The 16,644-nt window shown below is 44.1% G+C and overlaps 1 protein-coding gene and 1 long non-coding RNA gene across 2 annotated transcripts in view; both read right to left on the reverse strand.

Moving 5' to 3' along the window:
- LOC109520477 (uncharacterized) overlaps nucleotides 1-1,114 on the reverse strand; it is a 2,204-nt gene extending 1,090 nt beyond the window's left edge. The window contains exons 1-2 of the long non-coding RNA XR_002169189.1: nucleotides 908-1,114; nucleotides 671-733 (exon numbers count right to left, since the gene is read on the reverse strand). This is a non-coding gene — a long non-coding RNA (uncharacterized LOC109520477). The remainder of the gene's footprint in view (nucleotides 1-670; nucleotides 734-907) is intronic.
- Nucleotides 1,115-3,990: 2,876 nt separating this feature from the next.
- On the reverse strand, nucleotides 3,991-10,095 carry LOC109520631 (kidney mitochondrial carrier protein 1-like). The gene is made up of 9 exons (XM_019877991.1): nucleotides 9,884-10,095; nucleotides 9,630-9,777; nucleotides 9,278-9,372; nucleotides 8,199-8,284; nucleotides 7,330-7,425; nucleotides 7,011-7,135; nucleotides 6,491-6,614; nucleotides 5,743-5,823; nucleotides 3,991-4,977 (listed from the first exon to the last, which is right to left on the reverse strand). The coding sequence occupies exons 1-9, from the start codon at nucleotides 9,945-9,947 to the stop codon at nucleotides 4,936-4,938; spliced, it is 861 nt and encodes a 286-aa protein (XP_019733550.1). The 5' UTR covers nucleotides 9,948-10,095; the 3' UTR covers nucleotides 3,991-4,935.
- Nucleotides 10,096-16,644: the final 6,549 nt, after the last annotated feature.

A 16,644-nucleotide genomic window follows, 5' to 3' on the forward strand; every position in this document is an offset into this window, starting at 1 on the left:
CGGCAACAAACAAACATGACAGTAGCACAAAGCAACAATGACCCGACAATGATTGCTCGGGCTGGGAGTCCTTTTAAAGCCACTAATTACCTAATGACCAACAGGTGTGCAGCTGCAGGGAGAGCCCTACAGTGCCACCTGTTGGTCCCAAACCGAATCATGACAATCACAAATGGCCTTGAAACTTTTGATCGGCTTTGCTTGTACGCTTCTCATTGACGGCCCTTCATCTTCGGTCCTTCATGGGTGCAAATCTACATGCGTTCATATCTGTGTAAATTAAAACCATCTTGTGCTAACGAGGGGAGCATGTGTTTTTTTCGCCACATCGGTTCATTTTTCAAAATACCAGCAATTCAAATATGACCATTTAAATATTCCGTGCATGTCAGCATGTGCTGGTGCATGTGTTTTAACGGAGGCGACAAACAGCTCGGCTCTTGGGGAACAATTGTGTGATTCGGGTATTTTGCTCGCTTTTGAAGAGTAAACAAGTCCATCACTCTCTTGAGTTTGGATGCATCTGTGTGTGAATGAATGGCCTTTTAAGAGCAGGATGAAGAGGAGGCTCTTTGTCGCTTGACTCTCTGATGTCTTAAAGACATCCCCCCCCCAATATTTATTTATTTACAAGACAAGAGAGCACATATGCAACTGTCTTACTACTCACCATTATTATTGTTGCACCACAGGCGATGTCTTCAGTTGCACATGACTTCTTTTTTGCTGTGTACTGTACACAAAAAGAAAAATGTGACATAAGTAATTCATCGACATGGGCTTGAACAATCGTTGGATTCATTTCAGCACCCATTTTAAAGATTTTTTTTTCCCAGTTTGTGTCAGATGGGACTGGTTGGGAATAAAATATGGTGATTAAAGAAAATTTTAAAAAACAGCCTCTCACCTCTGCTGCTACAAGGCAAGATTTGTTCCTTCAGCAGATTGCCATGACATTTAAAGTCATGCTTCCAGAAGACATGTGACTCTTGTTTGGCTGAGGAAGAAGAGTTAGATTGTACTCGATTGTGTGTCTTCCTACTTGCTGGTTGAAACACGTGGACAAAATTGTTGGTACCCCTCTGTTAGTGAAAGAAAAACCCACAGTGGTCACAGGAATCATTTCACTAAAAAAAAAAAAAGTATGAAAATGAACCAATGGAAATCAGACATCACTTTTGAATTGTGGTTCAACAGAATGATTTAAAAAACAAAAACAAACAAAAAAATCTCTTGAAACAGACCTGAACAGAAAAAGATGAAAAACATTGAAAATAATTTGACCATTGTGGCATTTTCGACCGAAGTGTGTCCTCTAATTGGCATTTAATGACTTTAAATGGAAATCAGACATCGTTTTTGAATTGTGGTTCAACAGAATGATTTAAAAAAACAAAAACAAAAAAACTCTTGAAACAGACCTGGGCAAAAAAAGAAAAAGATGAAAAACATTGAAAATAATGTGACCATTGTGGCGTTTTCGACCAAAGTGTGTCCTCTAATTGGCATTTAATGACTTTAAAGTCAGCATTCTGAGAATTAAGTCTGAATTCTGAGATAAAAATGAGAATCTTGCCAACCTTGTTTTTTAATTTTTCTTCATTGGCCCTAATCCTCTTCCAGAGACCTGAGCCGGGAAACCAAAAAATACACACACTCCATTTCGCCCCCGCATGGAGCGACGTGCGATTTTGTCCACTGGGGTGACTCCTTGAGCTGCTCACCTCACTACCGCACTGACCCATAGGCAGCTGTGACCCGCCGTCGGGGGGCCTCCGTGTTCGAGCCCTGCGGTGGCCCTTCCAGTGAGCGCCGGTGTTTCTCATGCCTTCCAGCCAGCTCCAGCCGTCCCCCGCGTGCCTGCTGTGGCGGCGGACGCCGCACAAGGGTTTGCGCAAACGCAGGTGCCTGGCCCCCTTTTTTTTTTTTAAATAAACTGAACAGCTAAACAAGGTATTTTCCTTGACCTCTGACCTCGAGACCCGGATGCGTATGTAATAAGATGATGAGGCGATAATAGACATGGGATCTCGTTTCACGTCATAACAGCCCTCGAAGTGAATGCATAACTTCAATGTGGCTCGCGACCAAAATGAATTTGACACCCCTGCGCAAACAATACTGACAATCAGTTGTTTCTCGTGTTATGATTTACATCACACGACTTTGTCATCACCACCGGTCCCTTTCTCGGAAGGCATCTTGGGCATCGTTTCACAGTCATAACAGCCCTCAAAGTGAATGCATAACTTCAATGTGGCTCGCGACCAAAATGAATTTGACACCGCTGCGCAAACAATACTGACAATCAGCTCCGTTTCCCGCGTTATGATTTACATCACACGACTTTGTCATCACCACCGGTCCCTTTCTCGGGAGGCATCACACACACACGCACAAAGCAAAAATACTTTTGGAATGAAGGCATTCTCATGACGGTTCAATCCATCAAGTTTCTGCGCGAATTTCAAAGTCGGTTCTAATACGGTCGCTTTTCAAGCACTCCAAGGACAACATGGCGGCATTCCCAACGTATCAACGCACACTTTTACAAATCTTAATGTGGGTTTCACCAATATGGAGTCAGATATGACACCATTTCTGCATTTTAACCCCCCAAAGAAAGCAACTTGCATCACTGAAAGTACAAAAATCTCCTCGCACATTATCTCATTTTAACATTCACTGTGTTGGCCCATTTCTGTCTTGACGGAACAATGGGAGCAGCATTACCAACGGCTCATCCTTGTGATCCTCTCTCCCCGGGGTCCACCTCCTCCTCTTCCAGCGCTGGGTAAATGTAGGTCGACCACGAGTTGGTGGGCCAGTTGTTTATTCAGAATTGTTTTTTCGTTTTTTTTTTTAAATCAACAAAAACTGATGACCAATGTAAAAATAAGACCTTTACAATACGGTCGAAAACTCCCATATGGAGCCCAGATAAAATCACTTTAACTGCAGCGGATCAGTCTGTATGGAATGAAAAAGTGCTGCAATGATGAGCAGTGCTGAGATCAAGGTATTTTTCAGCGTTGTGCCACCAAGAAACACCGCAGTCGCTCCAATCGGAGCAACGGAACCCGACCTGTCTCCATTCCCATTTGTTTGAGCACGTATTCCTCTGTGCTGTCATTTCATGAAAAGGGAGTAAAGGGGTTGCGGGAGCAGAGCGAGGCCTTACGCCTCTGACAAAAGCTCACTCTGATCCTTGGAACACAATAGCGCCAAGCCCCTGCACCCTCAGGCCAGGCAACAAATAAAATACCCATAATGCAGCATGTCTGTGACGGCCGGAATCCTTCATGGCCAAACTTGTCCAGCTTGTCGAAGACCGCGTCTGCGCCTTAATGCCAGGCCATGGTGCCAAAGTGTCGAGGGGCGGCCAAATCCTGTCCACTAGGCCGTGCTTGTGTTCCCCTGTCGTCTACCAGCCTTTCTGGCATGTGCCGATTGTGTTCCCTGATTGAATAAAGATGTGAGCTGGATGTGTGGACGGCTCGGACTGTGGGAAAATCCCAGCTCATAAGTCAGGTAAACTCAGGAATCCAGAAGCAATACAAAAGTGTAACTTATGGTGGCTGACTTGTAGTTTTCACAATAAGTCCCATAGTGACTTTCCAAAAATAAAGATGCAAGGCGAAAAAAAAAACCCCAAAAAAACAACGCAGCATTGCCTCCAACGTTTCCCACTGCGCTCCCTAGAGCTGTCAGCATCTAAACAGCCCTGATGGGGGGAAAACTGGGAATTTACCCCGCGAAACAAGAACAATTACATGTTAGACTGCCCTGAATAATTCATAGGCTGATGTTTTGTGGTATGCCGCGTGTTTGATCGAAGCCGGGCAATCTCTCGTCAACAACTGTGCTACGTCTGAGGACTGGAGGGGTTGAACAAGGTTCCACAGCGACCGCAGTCATCTGGGTCAGAAGCTGAATGTAGCTGCGCAGCGCCGCGCTGTGGTGAAAGAAGAGAAAAACAACAGCTTGGTCCTTTTCCCCTTCCCTCACGCCCCTCATTTTATTTCACACATAGAGCAATATTAAAAAGGTACATCTGCCTGTAATTTGGCGACCCGGACAAAAAAGCCAGAAAAATACAAATCACCCACTCAAATGGAAGCATCGTGCATAAAGTTTGACTTGACAATAACAGGCATCACGTGCAGCAGTAGTAGTGCAAATAAGCTGGAAACCAATGACAAAATCCAAGCCTGAATATAAAATGAAAATATACAAGGTCCTCGTAGCTGCCTCATCGTCAGCTCGTTCACATTTGTGTTCACAGAAATGACCTTTACAGCTTCAGGTTGCTTTTAAATAACTTTTTACAATACATACCAACGTCTTCTTGGCTTTGACTCGTTTCAGAATTATTTAAAAAAAAAAAAAAAGGAGGTAAGACCTATTGTGAAGTCTGTTGACAAACTGCAACATACTCTCTATTGAAGAAAGGAATGATTGCAGTGATTGTCAGCTGCTTTCTAACTTGTGCAACATTCTCCCTATTGGCAAAATCGAAGGCACTCAATTTAGAGACCACTTTGAATTGGAGAGGCCCGTAAAACAAGCCTCGTACAAATACGAATGAACACAGAGGCCACCGTGGCATCTTTGGGGGCGAGGGGAGGAGGGGGGTGTCCATGAATCTCTCAGCCGAGTCAAAAGAAACGTTTGGCTTGACGAAGCATTTGGATGAGCTAAAATATCGGATTCAAGTACGTGCAAAAGGTCCAGCCGTCTCCACGGCAGCAGGTCTGAAACCCAGAGCCCACACGAACGCACACCCACACAAGTAACGCTTTCTCACCGCAAACAAGGGTCTCCATCCATCCCTGTTCACCCCACCAGCGGTCCTATCAGGGATCCGTCCCAATCCCGACTGGCGAGACCCTCTCGTCTCTCAAGTAGTGCTCATCATCACTCCGGTTCCGCCGCTCAGATATTGATCTTCTTGAGCTGCTCGTACGTGAGGAAGAACTGGACGTGGAGTCAAGGAAAGAGGCGGGTCTTTTTCTACATCACAAAAAGCCTCCCTTTTTGTCATTGCTTCTCTCATCTCATTCAAGTTTTAGGCCTGGTTGGAGCTCAACGAGGAGAGGATACGTCTGTTTTATTCTGTGACTTTTAAACCTAACACTTTGCGGTCTTGGATAATAAAACTTTGCACAAAGGATTTTAAAGAGCTCAACTTTTTACTTCTCCTTGCCAACCATAAATGTAAACCTCCTTGGATCAGCCACTGAGGTCATAGTCCAACACGGTTTAAGTAACCGACTTAGAATTAAATGCGACCGCGTGGCTGGGAATTAGCATGTTGAGCCAGTTTGAGTCCCATCTATTTGTACTGCAAGACAAGTTGGGAGCACAAGATGTAGAGTCGTTTTTGTTATGCTTAGACTAGACTGCCTCCCGGTGGCCAAGGGGTGCACATCATAAAGGGCAGAACAATGGAATGAGGTGCAACATAAAATCATGATGGCCAAATTGTTCTTGACATTCTATGTAACTATGTCAATACTCGATTGTTGAAGTTCAATTTTTGAGAGTGCCATTTTCCCCTGTTGAAAATGCTCTGTGGGGTCTGGGGAGAAAAGAGAAATAAACGACTTTGGTAAAACTTCGAGGTTCTACTGCACATAAAAGCTTTTTTTCCCCAGACCATTTCTCCGGCTCCAAAAGACATTGCATCACGAAAGACACACAGTGTGCGAGTGCAGCACTAATGAGATGTTGAAAGGATACGATGATGTTCCACGGGCCCAGACGCAGCCAGTTGGGGAAGAAGCCCTTGTAGAGCGCCATGAAACCCTCCGAGCGCCACGTCTGGAAAAACAGGTTGAACACACACTTGGGCGTTTTACGTCTTCATCATTATTCAACAGTCCTCTGGGTGCTTTTAGCAGGCAAATTGGTGTCACAAAGGTTTGAGCTAAATATTTAACATCACTGCGAGATATTTATCCTCAATCGGCAATTGTGTGGAGTAAAAAAAGAGACAGACTATACCTTTCATCACCAGTATCGATTTAACTTTAAAATGTGCACTTGCGCCATTTCAGGCAATTGCATTCTTTTGTCACATGTAGCCGGTCCGCCTACCCGTCAAGTCTCGCTTTTCGAGCGGGGCATGGCGGTGGAATATGTGGTGTGCATGCCTGGCCCACAGGTGAGAGGTTCTGGGTTTGAATCTCAGCTCCCGAGTAAAGTTATCCTCGCGCTTGCCTCCCCCCCGCACCCCCTCGAGGTACTCCAGATTCCTCCCACGTTACAAAAACATGCATGTCAGGTTTTATTGAAGACCCCAAATTCCCCACAGGTGTTGAATGCTTTTCTCTTTGTGTGCTGCAATTGATTGGAGCCAGCCGATGGCAAACCTGCGCGATAATCAAGCATCTTCATATGCTACACCATTTCTGAACAAAGTCCTGGATGTAAATGGCAAAAACACAATTGCTGCGTTGATAATTTTGTTGAGTGCAGATCGACTGACCTGCAGTATACAGTCGAGTGTTCCCCGGTACAAAGCTCTTCCTTTCTGATTCATCATCCGCGTCCGGACTACGTCCACCGGGTTGGAGGCCAACGCCCCAGCCAGGCCACATACGAAACTGGACCTGCACGCCGCAAAGCTCAAGATGTCAAAGTGCCGTCTTGCTCGGAGTTCGATGATTCTGTTCTGTACATTTTAAATGTGCCCCCTGGCAATTTTCTCTACTCAAGTAGCCCAATGACCAATCAGCGTTTTGTGGCCTAACTAGAACGAGTTGAGCAATGAAGGGTGCATGTGGTGGAATTGCTGCTCTGTTGAGTGAGACCATCAAAAAAGAACCAGAGGGTTCGCTTACAGCACTTGAGCTCGGCGTAACGGCCTGGAAACACACGTCTGCTCTTTATCTTGTTGCACCTTTAAAAGAACTCAAGTGTGCAGCTGTGCAATTTCCTGTTTGTGCTAAACATCAAGGGTAAGGCAGAGGCCAACTGATTTTTTTCTTCCCCCAGCTCTCACTCACAAGAAATGCGTGTACACGTTGTCGGCCATGTGACCAGACCGGATCAGATGCTTCTTGGTGATGTCGTAGACAGGCAGCTCCACTCCGACCACAATGGCTGCCCGCTGAGCAGTGAGAGAGACACCCTGACAAAAAGAAGCGACGCTGAATATCCCAAGTGTCCAGGAGATGACGACCACAACGCCCGGAATATTTATAGCTATCCCCCCCCCCAAAATAATTCCTAAAACTATTTGATGCAACTTGTGAGATTGTTGGAAGCCAAACAAGCTAAAAGTGGGGAATCGTTCCAAAGAAAGCATTTTCAAGTATGCTGTACCTTCCAAAGTCCCCTGGTCCCTTCCTGCTGATAGATGTTGATGAAGTTTCCCATCATACTTCCTTGGATCACCCTTCCTTGGGCTTGCATGCGGATCTGAGAAGGAATGTGCAAAAAAAACAAATAAATGGCTTGAGTTATACTTGAGTGAAGGCAAATGGCATCATTTGGAACCCCAGCTGCCCAGGTGTGACAAACTGTACCTGGGAGAAAGGCTACAAGTTGGATGGGCAAGAGTTGTTTTTTTTCCTTAGCCTGAGCTTCACTCTCTTTCTTTGGCTGCTTTTTTTTTTTTTAAGCATATTTGCCTCCTGTCGGCCTCGTGACCACTTGGCTTGATGTGCAGTGATTAAAAAAAACTGTGCTCCAAAGCTGTTGCCATGCATATCAACATTATCTGTTAACCCATGGCAAAGACATTCATTCCGTGGTGGTTTAAGCGAGTGGGTTAGGGTTAGTCATATTCATACACCCATATCATTTACAGAAGAGTAAATGAAGCCTTGAAGGACACAGTCTATTAATAAGCCACCGGCGAGGGCTGGGTGGTACTATGACACCCGTTGCAGCACCGGAATATGTCCCACATGGGGCGCTTGGCCGAGCACGCTTGCGCAATCCCACCCAAAGCAAGAGGCGTATCAAAAAAAAAAAATCAACTCATTGGAGTGTATATTTGCTTTGCGCAAACACATCATGCAAAGGAGAGCTGGCAGTTTGAAAGGGGTCCGCAAACCGTGCTTGGGAGCAACAAGTTACCATTTTACCATTGGTCCACAGAGGGACTTGAACCGTGAGCCCAAGTCCTTCACAGATGAACTATTGCTTCCCAGCATGGCAAAACAATCCAAATTTCAACCTTTATCTACCTTCAGCACATCAGTGGGGTTGGCGATGGAGGAAGAGATGACTCCAGCAAGAATGCCGCACAGCACATTAGTCAGCATTGTCTCATCTGAAGTAACGAGAGAAAGGAGATTGATTTGATGCCTGAGCAGGCTTTGACTGCTCCGAGTTTATTCGCCTGCTTCAACGGCTGTCTCCTTTGGCCCTGTAACCTGTAATAGGGTTATTCTGTCTTATATTATCACATTTCTAAAGATCTTCCCACCTGACCATCAAAGAATTTCTTCCAAATAAAATCTGGTATAGAGAAGCACTTACTAAATGGAAACATTCAAAATATTAGGTCTCCACTGTCAGTAGTTGTATCATGAAAAGTCATCACATAAAGAGTAATTAAGATGGTTTTTGTTATCGTACTCTGAACAGCCATTTTTAAAGAGCAATATCTGTAAAAATGTCTGTATCCTTCAAATTTTCTAGAGCATTTATCTGTTTCCAATTGAAGCTCAAAAATAGAAGTAAAAAAAATCTCTGCCCAAATTCAGAGCCAGATTCGAAAACAACGTGTGAAAAGAGGTATCAAGTTCAATTGCCTCATTTTGAAACAGATTTTTTTTTAAAAATCTTTATATGGGTTGTTGGGGTTGTTTTTGGTACTGCCGATCCAAGCTTACGAGTAAACATCACAGCAGAGCAAATCAGACTCCCAAGACTTCAATTTCAACAGAGTTGAATCTTTATGCTCCCTGGGCAATTGAAGCATGCCAATAAGAATCTTGTCATTGTATCAGGGTGAAATCATTTGCTCCCAGCTGAGAGACAATTGCTCACAAGACCTGCGCAACTTCCCCACTGCAGCATGTAATTGCAAGGACTCAAGTTCCTTCCACATGAACTGGGTGTATGTATGCCTAAAAAAACGAGCACAACAAAATTGAGACCTAATGTTTAGGATTTTTTAAAGAATTGTGTTGTTTCGAATTTTTACAGGACATTCTCAGATGTCCGGGTGAGAGGCGTTTGATGAAATGAGACTTTAACTATACAGTACGCATGCTTGTAAATCAAGCCTGTACAATGACAGACAGAAAGTGTGCCTCACCCTCCGGCCTTTCTACCAGTAATCTCTTGAAGCTCTGGTATGTGCCGATTTTAATGGTCCCATAGGATGCCTGGCGCAGCATGGCGGGAGCTATTCTGTAAAAATCACATTGAGATTACCTGGGGTGGACACACGTGAATCTCTCGCTGGTACATGGGAACACGTGTCCAAAACACATTTGACAGATGCATGACGAACCACAGACGCAAAGGGGAGTGGAGTGAGTGGGGATGAGAACATGAGGAGCAAGTGAGAACATTTACAAAAACAAATCAAACAAGGGGCACTACTGAAAGGTGTAAGGGGGGGAAAAACCCAATATAAACACAAAACAGAAGTAAATTATACTTACCCCGAATACAGTGCCCGGACCCCCTCCTCTCGTGCTATCCTGGCAATAGCGTGCAACATCCCTCGGTACCGGATCTCTCTGTATTTACTGTCGCCCACTTGACCCTGTACCTGAAGGCGCGTCTTGGCTAGATCGATAGGGAATGTGCCTGGAACACAGAACGCGTCGTCGGTTCTTGTTAGCCCGTCCAAACATCACCGAACCGGAGAGCCCCGCATCTCGGCCTCCACGAGGGTTCCTCACACGTCACTCACCACATTCCGCCGTCACGGAAGCGAGTCCTCCATAAACAAAAGGCTTCCAATTGACGCTGGACATCTTTTCGAACTGTCGGTTAAACCTTCGCCGAGAAATGTGAAGCTGCAAGGCAAATGGACGGCTTTGAATATTTGCTGTATTCTATAGCGTGCTGCGCCCCTTCCCCAGCGTCGGAGCCGCCTGCTCGTGTGCTCAAGGAACGAGATATCGCTTATCGCCCCCTACTGGCTACTACGACAGTATACGTGTCGCCTCCCCACCGGCGTTGCTTGGCAACCGAACCTTTTTGGGGAACGATGACATTTGGGTGTATATTCGTTGGCGTAGGGGTCAATAATACTCACACTGTGACTCAAGGAGATTGGCTTTAACTTCATTTTAGCCCATGTTGCTATGAGGCATCCATCTTCCTTGCACCTAAATTGAAGTTGATCGAGAAGGTTACACATAAAGTCTCTTATTAGAGGTTGGTGGGTGCAGGACTCAATTGATGACTTGCTGAATATCTTTCCTGCAGCTGTTATGAGCGGGTTGATTCCCATGACAAACGGGTTTTGATGCAGCCTGTTACAATTCCCTTTTCAAGTTTCTACCACTGGTTTGTGAAACCGGCAGTTTTGAACTGTACTTTGAATCCTCCAAAAGACCTCTTCTTGGTTAGACACCTGACATATTGTGACTCTGTTGGTTGTCTGTCCTCTTTTTAAAGATAATAATTGACCTGTGCACGTTACTTTGTCTTCAGAGGTTTATTTCAGGTGTTCTCTATACCAGAGCCGATTCAGTATAACCCCACGTGTCAAAGAAAAAAAAACGTCAAATTTTCAAGAACCTTCAGATCCAAATTGAATTTGTAATTGTATCTTTTAGCCGCTAGAGGGCAATGCCACACAACAGCAATACACCGACTACCTCCCATGGCCCGATATAAAAAGGCCGATTTGATGGTGACCATATTTAGAATATGTAGACCTATTTGTGTGTTTTAATGTGTAAACAGAGACACTTATACACACGGTAGGAGGAGGAGTATATCCATTTAATCAGGATTTATGTACGCCTATGGCATCGATCGGCTTTGATTTTGTGTTGCTTGACAGAACGCGTGTCCAATGCTTATCTCTATAGATTTTCACAAAGAATATATTGCCGCTGTTAATACCACAATTCCATCTTATCTGTTTTCCATCACATTCGTCCTCCCACTTTCAACCTCTGGGAAGGAAAGTTTCCATTTCCATGACCGGTAGGCGTTTGTCTACAGCCTATTTATTAATATCATACGCTTGTTGTATTGGTTGATGAATGGGTCTGCAATGGGTCAGTAACCTCAGCATTGCCATCAGTACATTATTAACGACCAAGGAGAAACGGGAGGCTTGGAGCTCACCGTGCACATCAATGTGATTGTGTGTGTGCCACGAGCGCCGACGACTGCATCACACCACATCGCCAAAACGGAAAGGGACGGATGGAAATATAGCAGATTGATCTGAAACGATAAGCAAGGGGTATACAAGTGCTCCTGAAATTGTCCACATTTAGCGTGAACATTCGTCAACAGAATCCAAGGGAACACACCTGTGGCCAGGAGGGGATCGAGCTGTGTTTGCAGCAAAATAAAGAGAGGATTCAGTTGTAGCTGAATAGAGGCCCGCTGTGCTTTCCTGCGGTTTAGCTTTGAGACGCAAAGCAGACTAGGAGGAATATTACTGTAACATTGTCACTCAAAAAAGAGACTTACACAAGTGTTGCCGTTAGGTCGTACACGATACACATTTTTACACCATGTGTATTATTATGAATTGCGTTAGCGAAATGCATTGCTTGTATAAAGTTGTGTTTGCCACACGAGTCACAGTGGATAGAAAAACTTGACACACACCTGTTCAAACACTTGATGATATTAAAAAAAAAAGAGACCCAGAAATATAACATCAAAACATTTTACACCATGAAAGTGATTTGTAACCGGTCCAATTCAATTGATTAAAAAATATTATTTTTGAGAGGCGAAGTAAAAATGAACCACTGAAATGTTGTGGTTGCAGAAGTGTGCACACCTTCTTATAAGTGGGATGTGGCTATTTATGGAGTTAACCAATCACATTCGAACTCAAGTTGAATGGGAGTCAGCCTTGAAAATGCCTCTCATTTGCCCTAAATACAGTTTTTTAAAACACGTATATACTCTTAAAAAAAGTCCGTAAGGTTTTGGTCGAACATGACGAATTTAGAACGCTTCATAATTCTCTCCACCTTGTCTTAGGCCCCAATTGTAGCTGAAAAAAAAAAATCCCAAAATAAGATGATAGCGTCTATATTGTAGATTCTTTGTCTATAAACACCCGATCGTCCTAGATATGTCAAGGTATTTTGAAAAGACAGAAGCCTGTCACCTCTTGACCACTAATATGACATCAAAATCTGTGTTTTAAATACTGTACTTGGCAATCTGTGGAAGATGATTTTGATGAAATTGTGAAGATTTTTTTCCCCCCCCTATAGGAATGATAGATGTGAAAATGAATACAACCCGCAAGGTGATGAGTTTATCTGTGCTCCGTAAGGTTAACTGGCTTTATTTATGAGCTTTGGCGTTGGTGGTCAATAAATTCAAGATAGTCATCTCACCTGAGCAGGATTTCTTGCCGAGTAAAACATCGCGGTCACGGATGAATTATGAATGTGTGACGAAAATGTGAAACTACAAAGTGGGCCGACATAATGTGACGTCTATTACGGAAGTCATGAGAGGATTGGGGGGGTGGCGGGGGGGTGTTAATGCTGGCGCTGGCTTTTCATGCTGAAGGGTTTAAACGCCCACTCATGTCCTAGTTAGGGTACATCACGACTTGTGCTTGGATTTTTTTCCCCCCCGCCTTCGTGTGGATAAACATACGCTGCTGTCGATGGAATTTTCAGGGAAACACTCTATTGGAAATGTACATTTCAAAATATACGCAAAAGAGATGACATGAATAAATCAGGCAGCGGGAACATTCAGTCTGTATTTGCCTCTGCTATGAATTTGATTTTGCTTTCATTGTAGCCGTACACGCCTTGTGTTGGTCCCTCGCTTGGCAGTGGAGTATTTTTACCCCATCCTCAGGGCAACAATGAACTTAATGGAAAGCGAAGGCTTGTCCACAATAGTTAATGTGTGTCTTAGTGTGTGCCTGTCCTTGTTGTTTACCATGCCCCCTCTCACTCTGCTCTGCCCCCCCACGCCCCAACCATCCCACAGCTCTGAGAGCACGGACTCATTGCTGTTGATGCAACTTGCTGCATTCTGATTGGCTGCGTGGAAATGCTCGCCTGCCAGTTTTGCACGTATTCAGACTGGAGGATGATCGTGACGTTGGTGAGGCACAGTTACACAAACACGAATATGCTGCTTTTTTTTTTCTTGCTAAATGGGAACGAAATCATTCTTTCCAAAAAGAAATTCTCATTAGTCTGAACAAGTATCCACACGTCACTAATACGCTCTTGCATCCGAGTGCAGATCGTTACTTGTCCTTTACTCAGAAATCCAGAGGCGCGCGTATGTGCGCGCGTGTGTCTCTGCATGTGTGTCTTGTCCACTAAGCATCCGGACCCTCAAGGTTCCTCTTCTGTCAGCAACATTTTACAAGCAAGCAACTCTGCTTGAAGGCCCGAGAAAATGCTCTACATGAGGAAAATGGAAGACACAAACATCCTAAGAACTCTGCCGAAGCTTTCATTCAAAGCGAAGCCGACATGCTCTAGTACATCGGTTTTTAAACCGTACATATTGCTTATTTGCCAGTGATTTCCTCATAAGGTAATAATTGGCTACATCCAATTATGAGATTTATAAATGTATAAATCGCTTGATCTGACACGACACGTGATTCATGCTTTCAGAGAAAAGGGTAAAGGCGTTTGTGATGTTTGACATGGCTGGGTTGCTCAAATCGGCATCTGGTGTTTATTTTTCACAGGTTATGTCTGCATTATATAACTTCACTCAGCTCAGGTAGACTCCCACGTGTCCCTTTCAAAAAAAAAAAAAAAAAAAAAGTGCACGGCGAGTTAATGTAACACTCGAAATTGTCCTGAAGCGTGAGTGAGAGCGCGGATGGTTGTTCGTCTATGTGCGCCCTGCGATTGACTGGCAACCAGTTCAGGGTGTACCCCTCTGACTGCCCGAGATTCGAAAATGGATAGAAAATGACGGTAACTTCCAAATGATGTCAAAGTACACAAATGACTGTCAGTTTTGATGGAGTCTGGCAGACTTGTCATGCCACATTGTTGTGCCCAGCGACTCAGAATGTATCCCCCCTCCAACCCCCACACCCCCAGGAGCAGATACGCTTTTAATTACCGCCAATTCCAATCTCTTCGCCATTACTTGGCATCAAATGGTTGTCTTTGTTGTTATTTGTTAGCCGTGCACAGTAAATGCAAAGTCTAATTTGTTTGTTCGAAACAAATGAGTTTCACCTGATGAAGATGAAGATCTTGTTCATATTATTGTTGCGGTGTACACATTTTAAAACCCGTTTGAAGGGCCGATGTGATATAATTTCCCACTGTGTTATCCTCAACTTTACCACATTTAATTTGACTTGATTTTACGCCGGCAACAAGAAGGGAAATAAAATCAACTCGCTTGCAAATTGCACACCACATTATGGCAGCGTATCAAATGAACTCAAATGTTCGAAAGAGTCCTGTCTGTTTCTTTTCAAGCGGCATCGCCGCTCAGTACGTGTACACCTCGAGCGGCCCCTTTGCATACTTCGGTCTTCATTTTTAACATTTATTGTAATTAAGCCAACATATAGTATGTGTTCCCTCTGTTGGCCTTCACTTTCCTCTCTCATATTTTAACGCATACATTGTCAAACTCATGGCCCGGGGGCCTGGTGCGGCCCACCACATTGTTCTATGTGGCCCACGAAAGCAAATCATGCGTGGTCGACTTGCTAAAGTTGTACCGAAATGTCAAATTGTCATTTGTCATATGTAACATTGAGACTGGGCGACATTTTGTTACACACATTTGAACAATAATTGAATCAACTATTACAGTTGTCTTGGCTGATTTCAAAACCAGTATTTCATTCATTTGTTGTTTACAAGTAATGATGCAATGAGACGATGAAACATTTTTTTTGCGGTTTCACTGCCATAACGGCCCTCCGAGGGAAGGCGTTCACCTCAAAATGGCCCGCGACAAAATGAGTTTGACAACCCTGCGTTAATGGATCCCTCCATCCCCCTGTTTATGAATTTGTTTTCTCTGTCTCTCTCCCTCTCCTAGTTCACACTTTCTCCTCCTTCCATCTGTCTTGCTCATGGGCAATTACACAGACAAATGCAGTTTGTTTTCCACTCTGAATGAAAGGAAACGAATAGATTTATCAGGCCATTACATTTTTAGTTTGAGGTCACTTGCCGTATTATATTATCCATGTGAAAAGGGGGAAGTCACAGTGTCACTCCTTCAATTTGCACAGTACATTAGCCATGCAGATTTATGTAAATTCCTTCCATCCCAGTGTTTGGTTATGGAGGACCGGGAGCTTTTGCTCCCCTCGAAGCAGATTCAGAGCTTAGGGGGAAATTTGCAAAGCTTGACGGAAAAAAAAAAAAAAAAAAAAAAAAAGATGCAGAATGGACACAAGAGAGAGGAGCGGCTTTCTGTCATCGGCTGACGTAGTGGACTTGACGATCGTCAGACATACGTAAAACACCCAGGCACTTTTCAGGCGGGGGCTGCGGATAAGCAGCCGGAATTCCTGTTTTCCGCTTTCCGAAGGACAAACCAAGGACAAGCCCCATGCAACATTGCTTTTCATCCCCAAAAAATACGACGGAATATTGGAGTTGTACTTTACATCGCAGTATGTTCAAGTAGATGCTATTGTATTGCTAAGTTATTCTCATACAAGCGTGTTTTGTCAACCCATTTGGGGTGCAACGTTATATTTTGTTCAGATTTTAAGCAACTTTCGATCTTCTCAGAAAAAGATCACAAATGGGCGTTCACTTTCAATTATGTGCAAACATGCCGTTTCCCCAACCCAACCGGCAGCATGACGCACACGCTATATGAAGCACATAATCTCCTGCGTGAGGTTTTTGGACGAGTCAAGTCTGCTGTCAAGAACAATGATGGGCATCTCACAGGCACCCTTCGACTTTTAACTCTCGCTAGGGTCGCCACACCCCAAAACAAATTGGCCTTTCCTCCCTCAAACACTCCACGTTGCCTTCCATTGTGTTTTACTTTAACCCGATTCCCTGTGGGGAGGAAACTCTTATCATCCCCAACCAGATGAACACACACACACACACACACACACACACACACACACACACACACACACACACACACACACACACACACACACACGTGTGTGTCAATGTTAATCCTGTCTTATTGGCTCAGCAGTAACACGTTTTAGTTTCGGTGATGACTTGAGATTTCGTTTCCTTGAAATAACAGAATTTCATACAGCATTTCAACATGTTTTTTTTTGTTTTTATTTTATAAATGCTGCACCTGTAAAACCCCACCTTGTGCATATGTGGGTGTGTGTGTGTGTGTGTTGTCCATGTTGGTTCAGCTCAAATAACAAACCAGATGTCTCTTTTCATTAAATCTGCTTGTATTCTTATAACATTGTACTCTACTGGATTGATTCTGTTTATTCCGTGAGTAAGTCCGTGTGTGTGTGTGTGTGTGTGTGTGTGTGTGTGTGTGTGTGTGTGTGTTTGT

The sequence above is a fragment of the Hippocampus comes genome, unplaced genomic scaffold, assembly GCF_001891065.2.
Source record: "Hippocampus comes isolate QL1 unplaced genomic scaffold, H_comes_QL1_v1.1 scaffold317, whole genome shotgun sequence".
In the NCBI taxonomy this organism is placed as follows: Eukaryota; Metazoa; Chordata; class Actinopteri; order Syngnathiformes; family Syngnathidae; genus Hippocampus; species Hippocampus comes.